Source organism: Cervus elaphus, chromosome 14 (assembly GCF_910594005.1).
Source record: "Cervus elaphus chromosome 14, mCerEla1.1, whole genome shotgun sequence".
Taxonomy (NCBI): domain Eukaryota; kingdom Metazoa; phylum Chordata; class Mammalia; order Artiodactyla; family Cervidae; genus Cervus; species Cervus elaphus.
The window spans coordinates 64,180,008-64,196,264 of record NC_057828.1 but is presented as its reverse complement, the minus strand read 5'-3'; the positions used below and the strand labels follow the sequence as shown (position 1 = coordinate 64,196,264).

Genomic DNA, 16,257 nt, shown 5'->3' with positions numbered 1-16,257 from the left:
CAAAATCTTAAGTGATTTTCTAACTTCAGACTCCAGGATAGCCCCTCTGCTGTTTCTGGGTTCCTTGGAAACAATTATAAACCACAGTCCCTTTCGTGGGTCTTAACTCCTTGTTTTTTCTGGCCAAAATTCCTCATTTGGAATAAGACAAAAATTAAAACAAATCCAACATGGACGATATCCTTTAAAGATTCTTTTCATAAAAATATCATACCTAATTGGGCTCACTCAACCTCTCCCCTGCCATCTTTCCTCCTAAAGCAGTCTGCTCAACTTGAACAAACAAGATACAGAGACAAGAATGTGAGATCTTGTATACCTCGCTAATTTAACCACTGCCAAGTCATGCTCAGAACTCCCTCAGTTCTTCCACACTATGCATGGTTGACAGCAGAGAGGGGGAATGTCATGAGCTTGAGCATGGGGGGGAAACGTCCCCAAGATCTGGAGGGCCCCAGGTCTGACTTCAGACTCCTGAGGCCTTTCTGGCTGTGGGCCAAAGAGTCCCCTGTACAAAGAGTAATTTTTCAGGCAGATGATTTTTGACATGCCTTCTGATAGCCTTCTACAGAGGGATGGGGCAGCTGAGACCTTCTATTTGAAACAGACTATAAACCTAAGAGGTTATTTGCTTTGCAGTATCAGTGTGCAATTGGGATCTTTAGGCTGGTTGTACCTCATAAAGCTGATGACTAGGAAGCCTCTGCTTCTAATTCTAGGGTTGGGATAGGACATACTTTGTTTTCCAATTAACCTCCAAATATCCTGAAATTACCCCCATGACCAAAGGAGAGAGGAAGGGAAGAAGGAGAAGTCAGCAAATAGTGACCCTACCTGAATTGTTCATGAAGCATGCTCGGTGCAACTTTCCACTGTAGAACTCCAAGCCGATGATAGCAAACATGAGGATAGCAAAGAAGAGCAGAAGGCCAATCTGCAGAAGAGGCACCATAGCCTTCATGATGGACTTCAACACAATCTGTAGGCCTGGAAGGAAAGAAAGAGAATGATGAACGGAGCCCTCACTTAGCATCCCGACAGGGCAGGCTGTGTACCCTCTCCTCGGAGAAAGGGCCAAGTCTTTGAGGGAAAAGGACCACTGGTCCTGAGATGAGAAAATGATTCACAAAGGGATAACCAAGACATGTCAAGCCAAAGACTGCCATCGCCCCTCCCCAGAGGAATCAACCCCTTGCTCCTCTTCACTTATTCCCTGATCACTTACATGCCTATTACCCTTCCCTTATTCATTTCACCACACTGTCTTCTGGATTCTTCTTACAGATGAAACCTACTAGAATGTGTTTCCTTCCCAAAGGGAATTAGGCCTTGTCTTACTAGGTTGTAAGTCTGGAAGAACAAGGACAAAGTTCATCTTTCCCATGACTCTCATCTCAGACCCAGCTCTCCCATTCATTGTCGTGGAAGCACAATTAGTACAACCACTATTCATAAACTACTGCATCCTTGGACCCAAAACTTGCACTTCTAGGATTCTAGTCTAAGAAAATAATCAGGGATCTGAATAATATTTAAGTCAAAAGACGTTTGTTACCACACTATTTCTATTTAGGGGAAAAAAAACGAAAGGAAAAAAAAGCTGAAAATAACCTAAATGAATAGTAACGTAGAAAGGACTACCCAAGTCATGGATGGTATAAGAAAGAATATAAGACAGATTTAAAAGTCATACTTTTGAAGAATTATTAGTGTCAGGAAAATCAAATGTGCATGATGGGATCCAAAATCAAAAAATACATTATGATCCCACATACATTAAAATGCACAGGAAAAAATGAATGAAAAAATATGCTAAAATGTTAACAAAATTGATTTCTGAGTGACAGGATAATGGGTACTCTTCATTTTCAATTTTGTATTGTTTCCTTTCCACATTTTCTGTAAAGATCTTTATTATCTTTTAAATGTGAAAAAATTTGCTAAATTTTAAAATGGAAGATAATGTGCCAGATGGCTGCAGGTCCTCTCTTTATTACTGCAGGGGCTTCCTCTCTGGGGAAATTACTTCTTGCTTATCCCTGGATCTGATTGAGGACACAACAGAAAAGCTCTTAGCAGAGGAGGAAGAGGGAAGACGGATGCTCACTAGGTATCCCCGACACGAGCTTCAGGGGTCTCAGGACACGCACGGCCCGGAGGGTCCTCAGGTCCACATGGGTGTTGAAGTGGGTTCCCGCAGTAGCCAGGATGCTGCAGATAGAGACACAGAGGGTCAAGGTTACCACAGTCTGGTTTTCTCCGCTAGCTCCATGGGGAGTGGGGGGAAGCTGGGTTAGAGCAGGATCAGCCTGGAAAGCGCACAGAGCTGATGCCAGCTGCGTGTGGGCGCACCTGAGCTTGGGTGAATCACCAGTGATTCCAAGCGAGATTAAATTTAGTCACATCAGGGTTTCACTCTGCAAAGGAGGAAAACTGATCATCACATTGGAATCTTAGTTTCAAGTCATTAGTAAAACACGAGGTCCCCAGCATCTGTCTCATTCTTGCCCCAAAACCATGTTCCCAACCCTCCTCTAAGTCCTGCCAATTACCTTCCCCTCTTCCCAGACTGTAATGTTGGGAAAGATTGAAGGCAAAAGGAGAAAGGGGCGGCACAGGATGAGACGGTTAGATAGCATCACTGACTCAATGAACATGAATTTGAGCAAACTCTGGGAGATAGCAGAGGACAGAGAAGCCTGGCATGCTGCAGTCCACGGGGCTGCAAAGAGTTGGACACGACTTAGTGACTGAATGATAACAACTTTCCAATCTATCAAAGCCCTCACATTTTTTATTTAAAATTTTCTTAGAACTCCCTGTTTCCTATCTCCTTCGGGAAATTTCTCTGGGTTAACTGCAGTAAAGGAGTAACTCATTCTTCTTTACCTTGACACTTAGAATTTTCACCAAACAAAATTAATCATACTGATGCTTATACTTTGGGAATAGCATCACTGGTCCCCATAGAGTATTTTTATAATTGCCCCCAAATCACTGCCTGAGCTGGATTTGGTTTCTTTGTTTTCACTTTTCTACTTCCACAGCCATATGCAGAAACAGACACACACAAAACAAAAATCCATAACAATCCTATTAGATTGTGTACACCAAGTACCTTGTCTTGAGGAGACAATTTATTTCATATAATCCCATGACATTTGCAGGTACTTTGGAGAGACGAAGACACTTAAGTATTTATGACAGACACAGCAGAAGACTAAGAATCAGAAGAACTAGGTTTCAGTCCTGACTCATGCACTTGAGAACTGGGTGCCTTGAGGCCAGTCAACCTCTATGAGCCTCACTACCCTCATCTAGAAACTGGGGGAGTACCATGGCCTACTTACAAAAATAAAATGACATGGCACTGAATATTATGAGTGTTCTCTAAACTTTAATGGGCAAAGTAGACATTATATCTAACAAACTAGACATTATATCTAGCACAAATGTTAATAATATTGCTTTTACAATTTTGTCTAATTTTAGTGTTCCTTGTATAGGATAGTTCTTTTTCTTCCTTACAACTTCCAGGACAATTTCAGCTATATGGAACTGCTGAGGAATGAGTCATTCAGAAAACTGACTTTTCCATACAGCAAAAGGGTGGCAAGAATGGTTTATTTCATTTAATTATTTTCAGTGGAATCTCTCCAAAATATTTCAAGGACTGAAGAAGATACCTTGAAGTTCCTTTAAAACGTGAACAAAAGGCTTATGTTGTATTATCTTGAGAATGCACATATGAGATCAACAGGCACAAATTACACAGATCCAGATTATAGTCATGAGTAGTAACTTTGAAACAAGCAGTGCTAGCCAACAAGTAGGCTGCTTTATGTGGTAATGACTTTCTAACATTAAAAGTATTCAAGAACAGAGCAGAAGAACCCTCTTAATGAAGGAAAGAGGGTTCCAACATTGGGTTGAAGGCTATTTAAATAGCCAGTAGAGGTTTCTTTTAAGATTCTATAACTATGTTGATCCAACCTCAAAATAAGAACTAGAAAGAAAGCTTAGTCTCAAAAGCATCTTAGGAGCTAGGCAAGCTTCACACATTTTCTCTGTCTTTTCCAACCCAAACTTCCATCAGCTCATCTGAAAATAAGGAGCTTTTGATTCTATCTTCCAAGGCAAAAGAGACACACTAAGGAGGGGATTGATGTAATTTCTAATAAGTAGGGAAAAAAACTAGAGAGAGAACAAGGAGAAACATGGACAATAGAACTGAAAATCAGGACAGAAATTTAAAAAATAAAGGAAAGGAAGGAAAGAGAAGCTTCAGGAATAGGTATAGTTAGAGAGAATCAGAACCCCATGAAAATGGGGTCAATGCTCCCCTGATCCTGCTTACAGGGAAAGCCCACTGTATTCTCAGTCTTTGGAGGGACACACACGGAGGCTGCTTTCCCTCTGGTTTGCTGTCTTACACACACAGTGAGTAATCTGCCCCGTTCAGAAACCAGGATTCTGTTTCCTAGGATACCCAGATATACACGAGATGCTCTTTCACATCATAAGAAAGGCCACTGTAAATGAAAGTCTCCTCCCCAACTCTGAGACGAACAAGGGACATGTTGGAACATGGAGGTAGGAAGTCAAGGATGCTATTAAAAGGCAGGAAGGCACAGGTAAAGAAAGGAAGAAAAAATGGCAGAGGGAACGGAAAATGCGAGGATGGGGGCGGTGAGCAGTCGAAGGAACCGTGGAGGTGAAAGTAAGAAAGGCGATGAGAAGAAACAAGAGCTGGTGGAGAAGCAACTGTCAGATAATCAGGGATGATGACGTGGGAAAGGGGAGGAAAGTAAAGCTAACATCAAAGAGAGAAGCAGCCGGCCATGAGATGTGTCCAGGCGCCCTTTACCAAGTGCAGCCCTTGGATGAACCAACCTCTCCCCAGGCCTCCAAAACCCTTCGTTCTTCAGGCAGGGTCATGCACCTGTGGCCCTGTGCCCCCGCCTGGCCCTTGAGACTTTCTTCTCTTTCATCCAGTGCCGGAGTGCTGCCAACTGAACCTCGGGCTGATACACATTTGCCACTGGCTTTCTCCTAGTATTCAAACCATCCTGAGGGCAGGGATCACAATCTGGCTCCCCCAACCATCTGTAAGAAGCAACAGCAATGGGCTCCAAAGGATAACTAAGGAAAAGGGCCCTATTCTGAACTCCCATAAAATTCTGTCCCCACAACTGTCACTGCCCTTACCACATCCTAGAGGAAGCCTCTGTTTTCTCACTTGCCTCCCCTCTGAGATCCAGAATATCTCAGCTGGAGACACTGTCTTCCTCATTTCAACATGCCCAACACCCAGCCCAGGGTCTAGCAAGGAAAAGGTGCTCAATAAATGCTCAAGAAATTGAACTGCACTGAGGAAATCAATAACTGTGTTAAAACTGAGATCAAATGAACAGAAATACCACAGAAACCCTAGAAGTTATCAATGAAGAGATCAGAGCCAGTTTGCTACCCAAACCCATGCCTGTTTGAGCATACAGGAGAGCACTGGAAATCTGTCCTCAAGCATTTTAGAGTCTAATGACAAGCTTCCGAGGTACTGCTAAGATGCCTGCTCTCAAACAGACCCCACCAGGACAGGATCAGCCCAGCCCTCAGTGGGGGAGTCAGAGATGGAGGGGGCAAGGGAGGAAGACTCAAAATGCAAAGACCTGTCTCCTAGCAAAACCCAAGTTCTGAAGGTTACTCAGCTCAACTCTGAGCCTCCTCCAGAGGAGGGCTATAAGAGAGGCTCCAGGAAAGTGAATCATAGGAAAAACGCCCTGGCCCTCAGTCTAGTGGAAGGAGACACACAGAAATGTAATGACTATAATTCATTGCAAAGAGTGTCGTAACACAGGTGTTTACAAAATGCCATGAGAACAGGAAACACTGCAGTGACCAATACAGAGCTTACCATCTGAGAGCACTTTCCAATATGTTATCTCATTAAATCCTCCAAAATATCCTGATGTTACTATCTACTCCATTTCACAGGGGAGGCAACTGAGGCTCAGAAGAAAATGAAATTGCTAATAAAAGGCAAGACCAGGCATTAAAGTCAGTTCTCTTGTGAGATCAAAGCCAATCCTTTTCCCTCTCTGCCATTATACCGGCAGCATCTTCTGGGCCCCTGGCAGCTCCACTGTTCCGTAGTCCAGTGCTTTGCTAAAAATACCAAGGTCACAGAGTTTGGTCCCCAAACAAGCCAGATAATTTGGCTTCCTTCATTCCAAGGCCACACACTGCTAACTCCCACAGACTTGACTGCATCACTCCCAGGACCAGCAGGGTATGAGGCTCCTTGAGCCCCAGGTGGTGACCGCCGCAGCATCTAAACAAACACACAGGACGGGACAGGTGCTCCACAAGGTCAGAGCGAGGCCCCTGAGGAGGAGTCCAGTTCCAAGTTAATAAAAGCTAAGCTCTCCACCGTCCTAAGAGGCATAGGTGTGCACTCTTCAGGAGCAGAGGCTGTGTTCTTCACTTCTTTTGTCACCATGAGCATAGAACCTGGTGGAGAGCTCTGGACACAGAGGAGGTCTTAATTGCTACTTGATCTCCAAGGCCAAGGACAGTGAGTGAGCAGACAAACCCCTGACCAGCATCAGCACAGACACTGTGCTCTATACGCTATGGATGTGCCAAAACTGTTTCCTGATGAATGTCAGGGCTCAGCCCTACCTCGAACATTTTCACTTGTAGGCGTCCGCAGGTAAAAGAGTGGAGGCTGATATGACCCTGAGGGTGTGATCTGACCTTCACTCAGTGGCACAGCGCAGCAGATGATGGAATGATGCTCTGGACAATTACAACCAAAGGGCCCTTCCCAAGTCGTCACCTGAAGATTTCTGCAACCCTGCCTTCCTTGTGACCACAGGGTTCTGTCTCAGTCTCCTGGTCAGTCCAAGTCTAGCAGTCTCTGCACATGCATATTTCACTGTACACCCCCGCCCCCCGGTGGCTCAGATGGCAAAGACTCCGCCTGCAATGCAGGAGACATGGGTTCTGTCCCTGGGTAGAGAAAATCCCCTGGAGAAGGGAATGGCAACCCACTCCAGTATTCTTGCCTGGAGAATCCCATGAACAGAGGAGCCTGGAGGGCTACAGTCCATGGGGTTGCAAAGAGTCAGACGACTGAGTGACTGATACTTTCACTCTCACATGGCCAAAAGCGCCCCAAGTGAAGTGAAAGTTGCTCAGTTGTGTCCAACTCTTTGTGACTCCATGGACTATACAGTTCACAGAATTCTCTAGGCCAGAATATTGAAGTTGGAAGCCTTTCTCTTCTCCAGGGGATCTTCCCAACCCAGGGATCGAACCCAGGTCTTCCACATTGCAGGCAGATTCTTAACCAGCTGAGCCACAACGGAAGCCCAAGAACACTGGAGTGCGTAGCCTATCCCTTCTCCAGCAGATCTTCCTGACCCAGGAATCGAACCAGGGTCTCCTGCATTGCAGGCGAATTAAAGTGCCCCAAAGCACTGTGCAAATATTACACTAAAAATGACTCGCTGCTTCTCTGAAATTCAAATTTAGGTAGGCATCTCATGTACCTCTCTACTTCAGTGGTGGTGGCATGAGCATGAAATGATCAACTGAGGAGCCTCCTTCTCCAAGGTTGCCTCATCCCTAAACAAACATTCAAGCTCTCTTCTAAGAAGAGACACAAGTCAGAGTGTTAGCACCATGCAGAAAATTCCCTCCTGCACTCCAGAAATCACTGGTTTTGGCTCTCACCATATAGGTCCCAAGGAAGAACCTCATTAGCATTTGAAAGTCAAGTTGTTCATATGTAGGCAAAAAGACTGATGAACAGTAGCAAAAGGGATTAGGTACTTATCCAGCCCATATTAAGGGGAGACCAGGAGGATGCGGGAAGGCACAGATTTCAAGTTGGATTCCAACCCAGAGTTGAGTCAGGATATCATTTCCTTGGGAAGTCAATAGAAATGAGTTGCTTTGTTCACTTAAAAGTGTTCCCTAGGCAGTTGGCTCCTTTATCTCTTTTTACTATTTTACCTCCAATGAGGCATCAAAGTCCACCCTATCCTTCCTCTTCTGCATCTCTTGGATCTACCTTTTACTCTCCAGCCTCCCTCTTGCCTAGACTGACCTTCTCATGCCATCTCTCCCCTGCTGCTTCAGCGCCCAGATGAAATCCTGTCCATCCTTGAAAAACGTCCACCACCAAAAGAGACTTGAAGTAGGATTCTGAGAAAGTAGTTGAGCACATGCTCTCCAGTCGGACTGGCTGGTTTTAAATACCAGTTCTCTCACCCACACCAGCTGTCTGGCCTTATGCAATTATCTCTCTGAGCTTTGGTTTTCTTATCTGTAAAATGGGGCCAGTGCCTCTCTAGGAAGGTTGATGTTGTTTAAAAGAGGCTACTTGTAGTTCTTCACACAGTGCTGATTTACCACGTAGGGTTCCTGGTTGTAAGCAACAGAAACAAATGTTAGCTTTCTTAAGCAAACAAATCCCAAACAAGTATACTGAGAAGATATTAGGACCTCACAGAATTGAAGGCATATTGGAAGACCACGGTGGGAAAACAGAAAAGCAGAAATCTTTGCATAGTTGGCTGAATAATGCTTCTCAAAGACAACCAGGTCTTAATACCTGAAAGCTGTGAATGTTAATATTACCTGATATGACAAAAAGGTTTTGCAGATGTGATTAAAGGTTTGGAGATGGGGAGATTATTCTGGATTATTTAGGTAGACCCTAAAAGCAGTCATAAGTGCCCTTAAAAGGAGGAAGGCACAGGAAGACTTGACTAGAAAGAAGGCAATACGCTGAGTGAAGCCAGATGTTATGCTGCTGGCTCGGAAGATGGAAAAAGGGCTTGCCAGTCAAAGAGCACAGGAAGTGCAGTTCTAGAAGCTCAGAAAGACAAAGAAATGGATTTTCTCCTAAAGTTTATGATGGGAGCACAGTCCTGCTAATACCATGATTTTGGCCCAGATGATGGGGCCAATCTATGATTTTGGATTTCTGACCTCTGGAATAAGAAAATTAATGTTTTTTAAGTCACTAAGTTTGTAGTAATTTGTTACAGCAGCAATAGGAAACTAATGCACTGGGCAAAGGTCAGAGAGTCCAGGACATCTGATTCCTAGGCCACTGTGGATGTTTCTAGCAATATATTAATATCCGCCAGTGAAAACTAATGTCATAAAGTTGCTAGCTTAAAAGCCACGTGGAAAAAACCAAGTGATTGAGCTTAAGTCACACGTCCCCTTACACTTTATCTGGCTGTGCAGGGACAGTCCTCCACCACTTTCAGGGTGAGAAAGAGCCCTAGAAAGAGCACATACAATAAAATATTCTCCCAAAAGGGAGATAAGGGACCATGGGGGGAGCTGGATATAGAATAACTAAAAAAGATTATAATGTCTACTACAGTCTGATCATAGAATGTATTTAATAGGTGGTATGGAGGAAGAAGAGAAGAAATCTATCTGTTTTCTTATCTATAAAATGAGGTGGTCAGATAGAGAGCCCTCTTGGACCCCTTCGTGCTCTGAAACTCTATGAGTCAAAGCCACCCACAAGGTGATACACCCTACAGTTCACACCAATCTCCCCTTTCTCTGACCATCCAGAAGCCTGCACAACATTTAACACTTAATTGTATATACCATTCTTGCATCTTAGAACAAAAGTCTGACCATGAATGATAATGAGCTGGATTCTTAAAATTCAGTTCAAAGCCTTGATGGCAGGAACTGCCTTTCATGTTGCCATCTACTACCGCCCTTCCCCTAACAATACACAAGAGTGGTACCCAAGAAACACCCTTGACTCAGGTATAAAGTGAAAGTCACTCAGTTGTGGCCAACTCTTTGCGACCCCATGAACTCTACAGTCCATGGAATTCTCTAGGCCAGAATACTAGAGCAGGTTGCCATTTCCTTCTCCAGGGGATCTTCCCAACCCAGGGATCAAATCCATTGCAGGCGGATTCTTTACCAGCTGAGCTACCAGGGAAGCCCTGACTCAGGGATAAATGATTCAGGCATGAATTTTTCTTTTTTTTTTTTTTACTCAGGGATAAATGAGTACAAATACATCCCCATTAGGACAGATTGGCTGGACTTGCCCATGGAGCTATGAATGAGTCCACAGGCACTTGTATGTGTAACTGGACATCCATTTAGCCACATGCGCACATAATGATGATTTATGAAAATCTACTGAATTATATCTGATGTTTGGCTCTCCATTACTTTTAAATATATTACTGAAAGCTGTGATTTGATCTGGGAATCAATTTCTAAACATTTTATTTTTTCAAAAACAAAAAGTCAATGTATATTAAATTACTCACATAGAGACAAGTCTCCACTCTCCAAAATTCAACTTGACCAAAATATATTTGAGGGAGAAGAGTGAGGTTGGGAAAGAGAAAACCGGTGTCAGGCTCAGCCCAGTTCCCAGACACTGCAAGCTGCCTCTTCTTCCTCCCCAGCTGAGATCCCTTGATCCCATGTAGGCTTAGCTCCACCCCAGAGCCCAGAACCCATCTACAATCTACTGACATGTATTGAGTGTATACTGGCATTACAGTGGAGGACAGGCTAAAGACAGTGGTTATCTTTGTGAAACTTAATGAAAGAGATAGGCACTAAATAAATCACAATTATGGGAAGGAAAGGAAAAAAGATTTTTCTGCGGAAATGGCATATGAGCTCAGAGGTGAAGTATGAGTAGGTCAGAGCAACCAACGGTGGGAGAACACCCAGATACAGGAAAAGGCACATGCAGAAGGCCTAGGGGGGAAAGGAGATTGTTATACTTGAAAAGCTCAAACAAGAGCTGTTATGGCTGGAACCTAGTGGTCTGGGGAAGAATGGAGACAGTGGAGAGGCTGCACAGAAGGGAAAAAATATCAAATAAAGAAGACTTTATATGGGCTTCCCAGTGGCTCAGCGGTAAAGACCACCTACAATGCAGGAGATATGGGTTCAATCCCCGGGTTGGGAAGATCCCCTGGAAAATGAAATAGCAACCCACTCTAGTATTCTTGCCTGGGAAATCCCATGGACAGAGGAGCCTGGTGGGGTCCCTGGGGTCACAAAGAGTCAGACACAACTTAGTAACTAAACCACCACCAAACAAGACTTTGTAGGCTATTAAATGTTTGGACCAAGCCTGTCAATGCTCAAAAGTTCCAAGTTTACATTTGGTGATGGGACATCATGTTACCCACACTGCTACTCTGAGCTCCAAAGAATTTGATTTAACCACTGGTTCCTCACCTTCTCCCCAGCCCCAGCTACTGCAATTGAGTGTCTATCTTGGTTTCTCTACCTACATTAATGCCACCTTCTAGCCCCAGAAGCTTTCCTGGTCGCTCAGACAGTAAAGAAACCACCTGAAATGCAGGAGACCCAGGTTCGATCCCTGGGTCAGGAAGAAGCCCCAGAGGCCCTTCCCAGGCAGCAGCTACTATGTGTCTCCCCTATAATAATTTCCCAGATTAAGAGATATATCCTCAGATATACTCTGTTCATGCCAACTGGAGAGGCCAGGCCCCTCTCCTGCCCTAGAGAGTGTACAGAGATTAGTCTAAGCAAATTATCCACTCTCCTGAGTAGCGACTGGTTCAGCAATGGGTGTGGGAGGGAACTCAGGCCTTCAGTATAAGGGAAAATATGATGTGGGGCTTCATCTGACCCAAGTTCTTACAACAGAAGTAAAAGCATAATAAACAGTAATGATTTTCAAATCTTTTTTGCCACAGCCTACAGTCAGAAATACATTTTACATCACAAGCCAGGAAGCATATACATTATATAATTGTATAATGCTTCATAAAATAATACTTATTCTTTCCATGTGTAATACACTCATATTTTCTCTTCAATTTTTCCTTTTTCCCTTTTGTTTAATGCTGGTTACAACCGACTATCTTGCTTTCATGAAACTCTAATGGGGTTTGGCCCATAGTTTGAAAAATCCAGATGTAGAGACCAGCCAATACACACGCTCCTTCTCTCTAAGGAGAGGACGAGGTGGATCAACATGAATTGCTGCTTTAATGGCATCATTCTTGGTGTTTTCCCAGAACAATGAAACAGTCTGCCTTGAAAGGCTGAGTGCTTTCCAAGAACTGCAGACACAGCATTCTAGAAGAGACCTTGTTCCTTCCGATGGTACCTGAAGTAGCATGAACATCTTGCTGTCCCCAGGAATGGCAGTCATAAAGTGATCACATACATATGCTAACCTCAAAATCATCTTGAGGCAGCCATTTGTTTTGGGTTAGTTAGTTAGTTAGTTATTTGGTTGCTCATTCGGGTTGTTTTTGGCTTAGGTCAGAGCAGAGCATGGATTGTCTTCTAAGTCTGCAGATAATAAGTCATACCCAAAAGCCCTAACATTTCTTAGGAGAATGGGAAGAAGGGCAAGGTCAAGTAGCTCCTTACCAGTAGAGAAGGAGTTGTTCCCTATTTCCAGTAGGGAACAAGTAGTTCTGTATTTAATAAAGAGAAGACAACCCTTTCTGGATTTTAAAATAGGACTCCTAATTAAGTTTCATAAGAATCTTAGTAGATATGGAGGAGTCCAAAAATATGCCTTCTGATGAACAATAAACTCATAGCCTAAAAATCCTCTTTCCTTTCCCACCAAAGAAAGTTCAATGATCAAACCATGTCACACCAAGGAGACGATGGTGTATTGACATTTGAGATCAGATGTCTCAGGGAGTATGCTTTAGGATCAGGTCAGTTCAGTCTCTCAGTCAGGTCTGACTCTTTGCAGTCCCATGGACTGCAGCATGCCAGGCCTCCCTATCCATCACCAGCTTCCAAAGCTTGCTCAAACTCATGTCTATCAAATTGGTGATGCCATCCAGCCATCTCATCCTCTATCATCCCCTTCTCCTCCCACCTTCAATCCTTCCCAGCATCAGGGTCTTTTCTAATGAGTCAGTTCTTCACATCAGGTGGCCAAATAATGGAACTTCAGCTTCAGCAACACTCCTTCCAATGAACATTCAGGACTTATTTCCTTTAGGATTGACAGGTTGAATCTCCCTGCGGTTCAAGGGGTCTCTCAAAAGTCTTCTCCAACACCACAATTCAAAAGCATCAATTCTTTGGCACTTAGCCTCATAACTACTGGAAAAACCATAGCTTTGACTATACAGACCTTTGTCAGCAAAGGGATGTCTCTGCTTTTTAATATGCTGTCTAGGTTTGTCATAGCTTTTCTTCCAAGGAGCAAGCGTCTTTTAATTTCATGGCCACAGTCACCATCTACAGTGACTCTGGAGCCCAAGAAAATAAAGTCTGTCACTGTTTCCATCTTTTCCCCATCTATTTGCCATGAAGTGATGGGACCAGATGCCATGATCTTAGCATTTTGAATCTTGAATTTTAAGTCAGCTTTTTCACTCTCCTCTTTCACTTTCATCAAAAGGGTCTTTAATTCCTCTTCACTTTCTGCCATAAGGGTAATGTCATCTGCATATCTGAGATTATTGATATTTCTCCTGTCAATCCTGATTTCAGCTTGAGCTCCATCCAGCCCAGTATTTCACATGATGTACTCTGTATATAAGTTAAATAAGCAGGGTGACAATACACAGCCTTGATGTACTCCTTTCCCAATTTGGAACCAGTCTATTGTTCCATGTCCGGTTCTAACTGTTGCTTCTTGACCTGCATATAGATTTCTCAGGAGGCAGGTATGGTGGTCTGGTATTCCCATCTCTTTAAGAATTTTCCACAGTTTGCTGCGATCCACAGAGTCAAAAGCACTGGTCATAGCAAATACCCTATTCCAACAATGTATGAAATGACTCTCATGGACATCACCAGATGGTCAGTACCCAAATCAGATTGATTATATTCTTTGCAGCCAAAGATGGAGAAGCTCTATACAGTCAGCAAAAACAAGACTGGGAGCTGACTGTGGCTCAGATCATGAATTCCTAATTGCAAAATTCAGACTTAAATTGAAGAAAGTAGGGAAAACCACTAGACCATTAAGGTATAACCTAAACCAAATCCTATACAGTTATACAATGGAAGTGACAAATAGATTCAAGGGATTCGATCTGGCAGACAGAATGCCTGAAGAACTATGGTCAGAGGTTCGTGACATTGTACAGGAGGCGGTGATCAAAGCTATCCCCAAGAAAAAGAAATTCAAAGAGGCAAAATGGTTGTCTGAGGAGGCCTTAAAAATAGCAAGAAAAGAAGAGAAGTGAAAGGCAAAGGAGAAAAAGATATAGCCATCTAAATGCAGTATTCCAAAGAAGAACAAGGAGAGACAAGAAAGCCTTTCTAAGTGATCAATGCAAAGAAATAGAGGAAAACAATGGACTAGGAAAGACTAGAGATCTCTTCAAGAAAATTAGAGATACCAAGGGAACATTTCATGCAAAAATAAAGGGCAGAATAAAGGACAGAAACAGTATGGACCTAACAGAAGCAGAAGATATTAAGAAGAGGTGGCAAGAATACACAGAAGAACTATACAAAAAAGATCTTAATGACCCAGATTACACTGTAGGATGCTGAACAACATTCCTGGCCTCTACCCACTAGATACTTGTAGCATCCCCTACTTTATCCCCTCTCCTCAAGTTACGACAACTACAAAAGTCTCTAAGCGTCAGCAAATGTCTACTGAGGGCACCCCTACCTCGGTAGGGTAGTTGAGAACCAGTACCATAAGAGAAACTCTCAGCTAAGCAATAGCCTGGCCAAAGACAATACATGTGCTTCAAAACTAATCTCCATCCACTCTGGGAGAAGTACACACAGCCCCTCCCAGGCAGAAATGAAGAATCTTCCAGCATGACCTTTAGTCACTGTCATGATTTTGAGGGACCTCCAGCAGTGATGAAAATTTCCTTCTGCTTTCTTCTTAAAACATCTTCAGTGCTTAGTTGCTCAGTTGTGTCTGACTCTTTGAAACCCCATGGACTGCAGCCCACCAGGCTCCTTTGTCCATGGGGATTCTCTAGCAAGAATACTGGAGTGGGTTGCCATGCCCTCCTCCAGGAGATCTTCCCAACTGGGGATCAAACCCATGTCTCCCGCATTGTAGGCGGATTCTTTACTGTCTGAACCACCAGAGAAGCCCAAAAACATCTCTGAGGGGATGCATAAAACTTACCCCCTGTGGTGTCTCCAAAGGAAGCCTTAATCCAAAAGAAAAATTTCCCCAAATGATGCAAGATGAAGAACACAGAAATGTACAAAGGAGGGTTTTATCTCCTTAACTTTATTACAGTAGTGAAAACAAAGGTCAAGTTTCTACCAACGGTCCCAAGTTTCTTTCTTTTTTGTAAGAAAGTCCCTGATTCTCACTCAGACACAGCAAGGAGACATGCCAAGCGATAGGCAGTAACTATATGACTGTCATTTAGGACTAGGTGATGACGAAGATGATAAAAGAAAACTGCCTCAGTTTTGTTTCATAGCTTACATAGTCCTGCTCCATAGCAATACCATTATGTCCTATTTTATAAGTGTGAGAATTAAGGCTCACAGAGAAAAGCTGGTTAGCCCAAGGTCACTAAGGTAGTATTGTGAATGGTCAAATTGAGACTCAAACCTAGAAATTTAGATTCCAAATTTGGAGAGCTTTCAATAGCTACAAAAGATAAGGGCTAATCGCTAGAAATAGATCCCAAAGGCACATATATTTGACAAATGTCTTCTCTTGGATGACCACAGAGCTGCCTCTCTGCAGAGCCTTATGGTGTCCTGTGATTGCACCATCATATGAATGTTACCAAAACTGTGCTTCAGAGAGCTGGCAAAGGAGGAGAATTGCTGGAGAGGGAAATCCCACATTATAAGAACTCACTAACATAAATACATGTTCTTTGAGTTGTTTGGCTAGTAGTGGTGAGGGATTTCTGTGGATCTACCACCCACACACTTTCCCTCACCAGGTCTCCCGCAGGACCAGGAATAAGTGTCTGTGAGATGGTTAGCCAGAGAGAGAGCCCAGCTGAGGAACAGAACCGAGCTCATTATCCACGCAGGGGCCAAGCCTCTAATGTTGGCCTCAGCAGAAGAATGCACCAGCAAACTCCAATGCTGGGTTACAGACGCCGGCTGTAAAATCCAGCACTGTCCATACAGAGTGGCCGCCTGTGGTCTTAATGCCTTTCCTTCAACACCACCACTCTATACCTGTCATTCTTTTCAGAAACAACAATGTTCTCATGTGACATTGCTGGTCAGCTGACAGGGACAGGGTGGTTACTGAGATGTTTAGACTCAGGG

The 16,257-nt window shown here is 43.5% G+C and overlaps 1 protein-coding gene across 3 annotated transcripts in view; it reads right to left on the bottom strand.

Annotated features, from left to right (window-relative positions):
* CACNA1E (calcium voltage-gated channel subunit alpha1 E) overlaps nucleotides 1-16,257 on the bottom strand; it is a 412,948-nt gene that overhangs the window by 227,862 nt on the left and 168,829 nt on the right. For all 3 annotated transcript variants that reach the window (XM_043923905.1, XM_043923907.1, XM_043923906.1), the window contains exons 5-6: nucleotides 2,108-2,211; nucleotides 835-987 (exon numbers count right to left, since the gene is read on the bottom strand). In XM_043923905.1, coding sequence (XP_043779840.1) covers nucleotides 835-987; nucleotides 2,108-2,211 — 257 coding nt within the window. The remainder of the gene's footprint in view (nucleotides 1-834; nucleotides 988-2,107; nucleotides 2,212-16,257) is intronic.